The sequence below is a fragment of the Pavona decussata genome, unplaced genomic scaffold (assembly GCF_977016875.1).
Source record: "Pavona decussata unplaced genomic scaffold, jaPavDecu1.1 SCAFFOLD_223, whole genome shotgun sequence".
Taxonomy (NCBI): Eukaryota; Metazoa; Cnidaria; class Anthozoa; order Scleractinia; family Agariciidae; genus Pavona; species Pavona decussata.
In genome coordinates, this window is record NW_028145628.1 from 1672293 (window position 1) to 1683186 (window position 10894).

A 10894-nucleotide genomic window follows, 5' to 3' on the forward strand; every position below is an offset into this window, starting at 1 on the left:
GTCTTGGCCGAGCGGTGACGACAGCACTGATCTGTCTGATTTCCGGGATTTTGTGACTTCTTTTGTTTGGCGTCGGTTTTAGGACCTTTTAGGGAATCTGAAGTTTTCGGAGTTTTTTGAGTATCAAGGTGAGTGAATGTTATTTTCATGTGAAAGCCGTTTACGGTGTTACTGAAGATTCTTTTGAAATTGAATCACGAAAGTCTCGTTCCTTGTTTTTTTTTATTATAAGTGTAAGGCTAAATTAGACCTAAATTAACGCTGCATGGTTTATGACTTAACGCTGAAACACCAGAAGAATTAAACCCAGCAATGTGAAATAAACTCTTCAAGGGTCTACAAGTTCAGTGAATTACACCCGATGCATAGATTGATTTCACGTCATTTAAATTTCGATCCGATGTGGGCTCAAGCTATGGGTTGTGTTTTATAAGAGGTATTTAAGTGAGATATTTTGTAATTTCTTTTGTAATTTTTAATAATTTTTTAGTCTAAAATAAAAATACACAATTGGGTAGGTTTCTACCCTCGGTGTTAGCAGAATATGCTGTGTAATTTGCGTGTATTTTTTGATAGACTATATAGATTTTGTACAGTACAAGACCGTGTTTTAATGTGTTAATTAAGTGGTTTCACGCGTTAGAACGGGGCTCTGTCTGGAAAAAATCACAGCAGGAGATAGCAAGGGGTGACAGGCCTACACGACTTCTAACAATGGAAACATTTTTGATGTGTAAGGGAGCGTTCATTTTTTATGAGCATGGGGGGGGGGGGGGGGGGGGCTGGTGGGATTTGGTTAATTGCCACTACGAAACTGTATGACCCCCCCTTAGCATGCAATTTTTTTCCACATGCCCCCCCCCCCAAGCAGAAACTATTTTTTCTGATGACCCCCCCCCCTCCCGCCCAACCAAAAACAAATCATACTCGTAACTTTAGCAAAACGCTTATGTACTGTTTATATCAAAGATAAACGTAATTATTGTTACTGTGATTTCTTTACAGTACTATTAAAAAGTTGCCGTTCTCTGCTTAGGTAAAGATTTCTCTTGTTTAAAAAAAACGTTTTATAGATAGCAACACGTTTACGGCGACGGCAAAGCCTAAATTACCATTTAGATTCTTAGAGGAACTATAAAAATTAATCAAGCAAACGTTTAACGTGAAATTACTCCCCTTCGAGTAGAAACAATTAATACACGTACAGATCTGACTAACAAAATACGAATCGAAGCATACCACTCAATGATTACGAGTCATATTAAACAGAAAAAAAACAGCGGACACACAGATATAAGGTGCGTAGGTAAGGGTTAGATAGGGGTGATTGTTGAGCGCCGGAGGCGCTCTTACTAGGGGGGTCCGGGGGCAGGCTCCCCCGGAAACTTTTGAAAATCTAGGTTCCCAGAAACCTCACTTCCTGCATTTTGATACCCATTTTAGGCAAATCACAAATTTGTTTTACAGCAGCTTTTTAAGCTATATACATCATTTCTGCGGCATAATTGTCTCAACTTAAACAAGAAAGTTCAATGTACATTCCGCGCCCTGTCAAGTTCTGATAGCTATTCGATCAGTGCTGATAGTCATACATCAAGCTGGTAAACTGCATCATTCTCGGGTGTAGGTCTTCAAACAAATTGACTATCTCGTCAAGATTGACAGGCATATCATACTTGATATGCATTAGAACCAGGGCGGACATTCTACTCTCTCGCATGGTACACCTCATGTAGTTGTTCAACCTCCTCATTGTGCTTTTTCTTCCGCTATTATTGATCTTCAAAGGGGGTTCGTTCGAACCCCCCCTCCTACACGCCTGGATATTAAAGTACTGCTATTAAAAATGACAGTTACAAGCTTTTCTGAAGATGGCCTACGGCTCAGATTTACCGTCAACTGAAGTCACCAACAACAGTTCTATTATTAAAAACTAATCTGGATGTTCACACTAGGCATACTACTGAGTCTACTGATACTCCTGGGTTCAAATAATTTACTAATCAACAGTCTTTATAAAAGTGAGTACTATTAAACAGAACATTAAACAATCTATTGATATAGTTCTGAGTACAACCACTTAATAGAAAACTACTTCCCCACGGATGATTCAATTGTGAGACTGTTCGTTTTTATATTAATTTGAACTTGTACAAACATAGGTGTCTACTTCAGTTTATATTCATTATTGCTTTTCCAACAGATATGCTTCATTTCCTCCATTGTTGTTAATATGAAATGCAGATTTCGACCTCAGTATGTAAAACAAATTAAAAGTGGTTAGGAAAATCGTATTAAATAAAATTGAAATAATATTCAATTTCTTCATCTGTTTCTGTGTTGAGCCACTTTCAATTTCCCCTACTAGCCAATTATTGCAGGTGACCCCCCCCTCTTTCCTTCAACTTTTTTTGGTAGCCCCCCCCTCCTTTAGTGCCATTTTTTTTCTCGTGGCCCCCCCTAAATCCCACCAGCCCCCCCATGCTCATAAAAAAATGAACGGTCCCTAACCTCTTTATATTTTTGCTCTGACAAGCATGTCATTTAGAGATTTTCCTTTTTTAAAGGAAATTAGTGGTGGCTCTTTGAAGATTCAATTCAATCCAATTCAATCCAATTCAATCCAATTCAATGGAAAGAACTACCTCCAAATCCATGGTACAGCCATGGGTACAAAAATGGCCATTGCTTTTGCAAACATTTTTATGGCCGACATTGAAACACAAATTGTTAGTCAAAGCGTCGTAAAACCTACAGTTTGGAAACGTTACATTGACGATATTTTTTCTCTGTGGGACACTGGTAAACACGATATAGAACTGTTCATTGAACAAGCAAACTCATATCATCCAACAATCAAATTTACGGCTGAAATCTCCAATGCTGAGACTACATTTCTGGATACAGTTGTTTACAAAGGCAATCGATTCCACCATCAATCCATACTGGATATTAAAACACATTTCAAGCCTACTGAAACCTTTCAATACACGCATTTCTCCTCTAGCCACCCACCAGGGTCAAAAAAGGATTTGTCAAGGGCGAAGCCCTAAGACTCCTACGAACAAACTCCTCAAAAACAACATTTGAGGATAATATTAAAAAATTTAAATCACGACTCCTTGCTAGAGGCTACCCAAATAATCTGATTGAAAAAATTTTATCAGATGTCAAATTTACAGAAAGGTCATCGGCATTGAAGCAAAAAGACAACACCCCCGAAAAATTATTGCCTTTTGTAACACAATATCAACCATCAGTGCCCAACCTCAAACATGTTTTAATGGGAAAATGGCACTTAATACAAAACCAGCCTTTATTACGAGAAATCTTCAAAGAGCCACCACTAATTTCCTTTAAAAAAGGAAAATCTCTAAATGACATGCTTGTCAGAGCGAAAATATAAAGAGGTCACACATCAAAAATGTTTTCATTGTTAGAAGTCGTGCTGGCCTGTCACCCCTTGCTATCTCCTACTGGGCTCGAAGCCGGACTGCTCGATCCGGAGTGCAGCACGCTAACCATTGAGCCACTCCAGAAGGTGAAGCGGTAGGTTGTAAATTACATTCAGATAGTTTTGTACAAACAGTGGAATGCTTAAATTAACAAATGTACTTGCATTACTCTGTTTCATGAAGCAAGTAGTTGCGAGTAACCATTCTGCCCTTTATACAGTAGTTAAAATAAATGTTGTAAACATCAAAGCTTTAAGCTCACGTCACAAAACCGAAAGGTATGGCAAGAAGGAGATATAACGACATGACAAACGTGTGTCGTATGTTTTCCTTCTTTTAATACATGTGGAAGCGAGGCACTGTGGTAAAGTGCAAATAAAATAAGCCTCTTAAAAGACCCTTAAAAGACTTATCAGGGAGAAAGGCGAAAAATCAGGGAGGAGGGAGAAATGGCCGAAAAAATTAGGGAGGAGGGAGAAAAATAAGGGAAAAAATAGGGAGAAAAGAAATTTAACTGCCCGTTCCTCTCCCCTCCGTAAACCAAGAACCCAATACTTTGAGCCCTCCCCGCAGAAGTAAAATTTTATTTCTATTTTCCCAGTTTGGCCTGGTTACTAAGGATTTCAAAATGGCGGCTAAAGCTCGAAGAAAAGGAAAATGAAAACTGCAGGATATTGGAGTCTCTTTTGCTCCAGGATTTCAACTTCCAACGCCGAAACAAAGAAGAACTGCAATAGGGGTATCTCCAATTCCGAACATTTTCGAGCCGGGACCAGAAAATTTATATTTTCAAGAAATCCTGCGGCCTTCCTGTGAAGATGACTGGCTAGCTCAGTACAATGAGGAAGGACAATCGTTTAAAAGCTTTTTGAGAACATGTCCGTGGATTTCAGGAAGAAAAGTGAAGTACATAAAGCAGAAATTTATCCCAGAGGGAAAAAATCTCAAAGAGAGATACCCAGATGGCAAGATCTATATTCAACCTTTGGGAGATTTTGATCAAAATAGTTCGGACTGTGCTCCATCTATTTATGACTTAGCGGACTACACTGAGCGGTTTTATGCGCTGCCTGTTGTTGTTCTACCGATAGTTAACATTAAAATTCCTAAGAGGGAAGGTAAAAAGTTGCATTCAAAGTGCTTGCATTATGTGTAAAAGTGATTTCCCACCTCATTATATAAGCTTATATATATTCGGCCAAGCTGCATAGTATGGCAGAACTGGGGCAACCCTAAAAGCTGGAATGGTGGAAAATCACCCCAAATCTTAAAACACTGAACAGGTTAGGGTTACGATTAGGGTTATAGTTTATTTGGTGATTTTCCGCCTTTCCCGTGTTTTATGATTTGGAGTGATGTTCCGCTGTTCCACCATCCCGGCTATTAGGGTCGCCAGCAAAACTGTACAAATGTACAAAATCATTTTACTGGCGTGCACCACTATGGCATGCAGTTTTATTTTCCAAGTTACCCACATCCCAGACCTGGAGTTTTGAGATCAAAATCTCCAATCTGCATGTTTACAAATCTTAAAAAAATGTTAACAAGAAAGTTACCCCAAGCTGAAGCATATTCCTTCTTCTGTATTGTCCATTGTTGCCAATTTGAATTTTTATTTTTATAACATTTACTAAAGTAGGACTGTACTTTTTATTATAATTTTTTAAGTACATGCTTACATGTTATTCAGAGTGCTGCACTTAATCACATTCTAATAATTGTGTGCTTGTTGCTTTTTGTTTTTGATGGAGAAAAACTTGAACATTTTTGGTGTCAGGACTGCTGATTAGCCAACCCCACTCCCCTACCCCAAAGATTCTTTTGTTTTTTGCAGGGGCAGAGTCACACATTTGCTAAGCCTGGTGTACAGACAATACTCATGTGTGCACATACCATACTCTACAGACTGGGTTATTTGGTATACCTGTTACTCCTGATAGGATTGTTATAGCAATAAATGTCAAAAAGTGTCAGTGATGGTTTAATTAAAAAAAGACACAGCAATTTTTTGGTATACAGTTGAACCTCTCCACAACGGCCACCTTGGGGACAGAAGAAAGTGGCCGTTGTGGAGAGGTGGCCGTTATGGGGAGGTAGGGGTGTAATATGACACCTTTTTTTTGGGAAGTACAACATGTTTATTGTGCCAAGTTCATGCTTACTGTAGCCTATAATGGCAATCCAATCTTAAATAATATATATAGATAAAATACACAATAAAACGTAAATAATATTTTGAATCAAAAAGTCAGTTAACAAGACGAAACGAACAAGGTTCGCAACATTCGCTATATTATTGTAGACAATTTATGCTTACTGCAGCATTTAAATGGAACACAATCAAAATACGTATATCGTTAAAATGGATACAGAAACGTAATGTTCCAAAGATAAATGTCGATTACTGCAACAGTTTATAAAAAGGTGTTTTTTACAAAAAAGAACTGTACTGGCCGTTGTCGAGAGGTTATTTTGGCAGTTGGGGACGCACTTTAGTGGCTGTTGCAGTTGTAGAGAGGTGGCCGTTGTAGAGAGGTTTAAACAAGAGCTTATGTATGGACTGTCCGCCGGGACAAAAAAATGTGGCCGTTGTGGACAGGTGGCTGTTAGTGGAGGTTCGACTGTATAACCCTTCTTCAATGTGGAAGAAAACTGTAGTTTGAGAATTAAACTGTTTTCTTCCACACTGGTTTTTTTTTTATCATTGCTAACACTTTTTGATATGTATTATAACATCAATCCTATCAGTTATACAGTTTCAATGTTATTGTCACGCATCACTAACCAACGTTCAGTTCACTGTTTACTTGTTACTCCGGGAAACCCTCTTCTGAGATATTAATCATCTTTACAATCATGTTTTACAAACTTGTCCAACAGGTGGTCAGATTTGCTGGGGGAAAGACTTGCCAGTGAAGACAACTTCTAGGAGAAGTTCTCGGGTCCAGTCAAGACAGTTGCAACTCAACCACCGTTGGTCACATGGTGTGTACAAACAAGATCAGCATGCATACCAGTAGTTCATAAGCATCCCACACAAAACATTGCAGTCAAAATAACACGATCCCATCTGTAAAGGGAGGGGGGATACTTCTAACATCAAGACACTGCAAGTACACAACAACTATGACCAGTGATTAAGCCATTTCTCTTCTGATCTCTAGTTTGGTATGGGTGACATTTTATTGTTTCTGCCAGGCCACATACAGTTGAAGGTAGACAGCATTCATAGTCTTCTTCGTGAGCGTATCCCTGAGGATGCCCTATGCTTGATTGGTCTGACAATGATGGATCTATTTGAGGATGAAACAGACTTGTTTGTCGCAGGACTTGCAGCTGGAAACCAAAGAGTTGCCGTAGGTATAAATGCTTCTAACACTACTGACTACAGGGTACTCCCCCTGAGTAAGCTACAAATTATGCATCATCATGAACCACTGTTAGTGGTATTTCCCTCATAAAAGATGAAAGCTACGTGTTTGTCAGAAAGATTTCCAGAGAAATGTTCAAGATTCCATTCAAATGCCGGACATTACGAAGAGGAATTTGAATGTTCATTTCATTCTCGGAAATACTGGTCATGCATGATTTAGGTTGATTGTAACTAAAATGTATTTTCTCTCTTGATTTTCAAACATTTCCAGGTGTTTAGCTTTGCTCGATATGACCCATGTTTGTCATTTTCCACTGAACACTGGTATGACATCTGGCCTTCAAAACAGCTTAATCCACTAAAGAAGAAACAAACAGTTCTTCAGGTAAAATAGAAACTGATAGTTCATCAGGTAACATGCACCTCAGTAGCCACCTGCGCAGATGAGGAACGCATGACTTGACAAGCCAAAGAATATCTGCCTAGGAGGCTAGCATCTCAGTCTCTTTTTCACTTCATCATCATCATGTCATTTATTTGTCTTTAGTTACTAAATAAAAAGAAATCGTTCAATTTACAATAATGGCAAGGAGACCTCAAGAAACCACCAGGCTTATAAGGTTTTTTTTGTGTGTGAGTGAAGAAAACCGTACCAAATCAAAGTCATCATCTACACCCTTTTTTCCACTGAACCCATCACTTATAAATGCATAAAAATTTATAATAATATACTCTACAATATTTTCATTGTCTTTTTATTTTATTTTTCTCATCAGCAAAGCTGTAAATTGTTGGTTCACGAGATTGCTCATTTGTTGGGTGTGGATCACTGCATCTGGTATTCTTGTTGTATGAATGGCTCTGGACATCTCAGCGAGGATTTTGGTAAGTTTTTTTTTTAACTCTTGCATTACATGTACACACTGTACAGGGTACAGAGAAATCAAATCAGCGTCGACAGCCATTCAGTTTTTCTGTAGCACTGCTTAACTGAAACCACATGTGTATCAGTGTGTGTCAGGTACTTCCAGCTATTAAAAACATGCTATATCTATGTTCATTCTCTTATATTGTTTTATTCGTTTCCCAGTTATTTGAATTGTAACGTGTTGTTTTTTCTTCTTCCTCTTTTTTTTCTTTTTTTTTCTCATTTTTTTAAAATTTCTTGGTGTTTGAATTGTAATTCCATTTCCTGTAAAAATTAGTTCTTTGAAGAAGGAGGGCCTTGCGTGATAAAATATTGGAAATTTTTTTTACCCCGGAGGTGCAGTTGCCCTTGTTCCAAACGTCGCGCTACTGCCGTGCCGAACTAAATTCAAGAATTGAATTCGACTTAAACGCGGCAGTAGCACGACGTTTGAAACCATTTAGTTCGGCAGGCTGAATTAAGTTCGGCACGACTATTTAGCACGGCAGTAGCGCGATTTGCTTTCAAACGGCGTGTTATTGCCGTGCCGAACTAAATTTATAAATTATTTTAATGTATTTTGGGTTAATTTTGTCGTTTTCTACATCTTTTGTATTTTAGAATATGGCGCGACTGCATTAAATTCGACGTTTGAAACCACTGCCATGCCACTGCCGGGTCAAATTGATTTAAGTTCGGCACGGCAGTAGCACGACGTTTGGAACAGGCCTTTTTGTTGAACTGATTCACTTGTTAATTTAAAATGACTAGAAGACAGAAGTTTATATTCATAGCATTTGTGTATATTCCTCCCTTATCTTTTAGCTCAGCCAATCTATCTTTGTCCTGTTGATTTGCACAAGTTGCAATACCTCTGTGGTTTTGGTGTTGTTGACAGATACAGAAAGGTAATTTAAACTGGACTGATAAACTCAAAGTCTGCAATTTTCACGGGGATATCGTGACCTACGCCACACAATTGCCTGTAAAAATTGTAAAAACTCAAATTTTAATTTTCCCTCGAGTTTATATTGGAACTTTATGAAGCTGCACTTTTTTGTTTAATTCAATATGACTAATCTATTCATGAAGCGAGTTTATATGCATCATGCCACAATGAATTGTGCTATTGGTCGGAACCTCACTCTCCCGTATAGTAGAGACCTATTTCGCGATTTAGTGGTGATTATAGTTTCTTGTTCCAATGACCCCCGCGCCTTTTTTCCTATTTCAGTTTTTCATCCCTTTCCAAGTTTTAGCTCCTTTTTTACTCAAGGAACCTCAATGGGGGTCGGGAGAGAGGGTCGAAACAATCCAAAAACCAAGTAATAACTCTGACCAATCACAATAGACGCAAACAACGCGATGAACCAATTAGAATTCGAAGAAAATCCATGCAACCGGCGCCATGAAGCGAGGGAAAACGCGTGCGAGCAAGTCACGATTGGTTTCCAGGTTTGTTTTTGCTTTTCATTGGTTGAGAAAGTGGCACGAGTTTTGTTAGCCAATCACAGAGCGTTGCATAGCAAAATCAACCGGCAAACGCGCAGTTACTTTCGACACTCAAACTGCTTTGTTTTCCTAGTAAGAAATTAAAGAGATAGTACTGAATTCGATTAACCATTTCTCTTTTTTCTTCTCAATTGAAAGCTGCTGGAATTTTTCAAGAAACATGGTTTGGCAGAAGAAGCTCAGTGGTTTCAAGCAAGGCTTGAGTTTATCACAGGTGGAAGCTGATCGAGAAAGTAGAACAAGTAAAGTTGACAGTAACCTGTCTGTTGCCAAGATAAACCGACTCCTTCAGGTGAGAGAGAAGGAGACATTCACTCATACGAATTTTGACTCATCAGAAGCTCTGTACTGATCAGTTCAGTAATCTAAGCTCGGATAACTCAAACTTTCGTTAACTTGAAAAATTTTGTATTTCTCCGAGGTTTCAGTATCGCGAATTTGTACAGTTTCTTTCTTTAAACGAGACTGCAAATGAAATGGTTTTAAACTATTTGCCTCAATGTTATTGTAAAAATAACGTATAATAGTATCATTAAAACACAAGAGAGAAGAGAAGAGCCTGTGTGTACAGGAGGCAAAAACAAGGCAGCGAAAACAAAGAAGCACAGTGGTGTATTAGGAATAGACTACGAGAAAGTCTCATATTTCTCTTCACAGTTCCGGGAAACGCGCGAGCGAGCCAAACATGCCTCCCGCAAGGAAACTTAAGGTGATTCCGTTGAATTGCATTGCGCATCCTTGCTGCGCATAATTTTTCGCGTCATTTAGCGCGCGCACGCAGAACATTACGGGATTTCCTTGAGGTTAAGCTCGGCAGGAAAATAAATGGTCCTTTTCTTCTAAACGAGCACGGTGACCCCCATTTTTTAATGCATCAATTTAAATGTCATACGGTTGACCACTATATATCGCGATTTAAAGAAAAGTTTAATACTCTACTTTGAGATATTTTTATTTGAATGCTTTAAAAAGCACGTATTTAGGTAGTACTGCTTACGTGCACACGCAGCAAAATCTTTAATTTCTTTCATAATCTTAATTCCAGTTCAATGAAAATAGTTTGTTGTGTAAGATTAAAGTAAATTTTGTTGAACTGCTTCGATATTTTAATGCAAGAAATTAATTTTTCTAGAAATGATAGTTCCCTTTTCTGATTACTAGCGTTCCTAATATAAACCTCGTGGGTCATCTATTTACTATAATAGCCATCCAGGTTGCACAAAAACGAGCACGGTGACCACCATATTTTATTGCATTTTTGTAATGCTCATAACATAGTCATAAACTGGACCAAGTCTTAGACAATTTTAAATACTCCTTCTTTTTCAGCGGAATCACCTTAACAAGGAAACGAGGAACGCGCAACTTTCGTTCGCGCTTGCGTGGTTCACTCGCTTTACTGCCCCCCCCCCCCCCCCCCCAAAAAAAAGAAGGCTAATTGGGAGTGTCCTCTGTCGCAAAATATTCCAAGCTACCCCTCTGCCAGTCCAACTCCCTATTACGGTGGAAGAGGCATTAACCTACGGACGCTGACGTTTTTTACGGCTGTCGCTTCTCGACAGCTTGAAGACGTCTGCGTTCAGAGGCTACAGAGGCTTTTGAACGTCAGCATCTGGGGATGCCGGAGTCACTTCACACTTCGTCTGA

At 38.8% G+C, this 10894-nt stretch overlaps 1 protein-coding gene and 1 pseudogene across 1 annotated transcript; both read left to right on the forward strand.

Moving 5' to 3' along the window:
- The first annotated feature begins 2597 nt into the window (after window positions 1-2597).
- Window positions 2598-3473, forward strand: LOC146459075 (uncharacterized; annotated as a pseudogene).
- Window positions 3474-4083: 610 nt separating this feature from the next.
- LOC146459076 (archaemetzincin-2-like) lies at window positions 4084-9949 on the forward strand. The gene is made up of 7 exons (XM_085090023.1): window positions 4084-4573; window positions 6336-6440; window positions 6654-6811; window positions 7100-7213; window positions 7605-7713; window positions 8561-8643; window positions 9386-9949. Exons 3-7 carry the CDS (start codon window positions 6740-6742, stop codon window positions 9470-9472), a joined length of 465 nt encoding a protein of 154 aa, XP_084946149.1. The 5' UTR covers window positions 4084-4573; window positions 6336-6440; window positions 6654-6739; the 3' UTR covers window positions 9473-9949.
- Window positions 9950-10894: the final 945 nt, after the last annotated feature.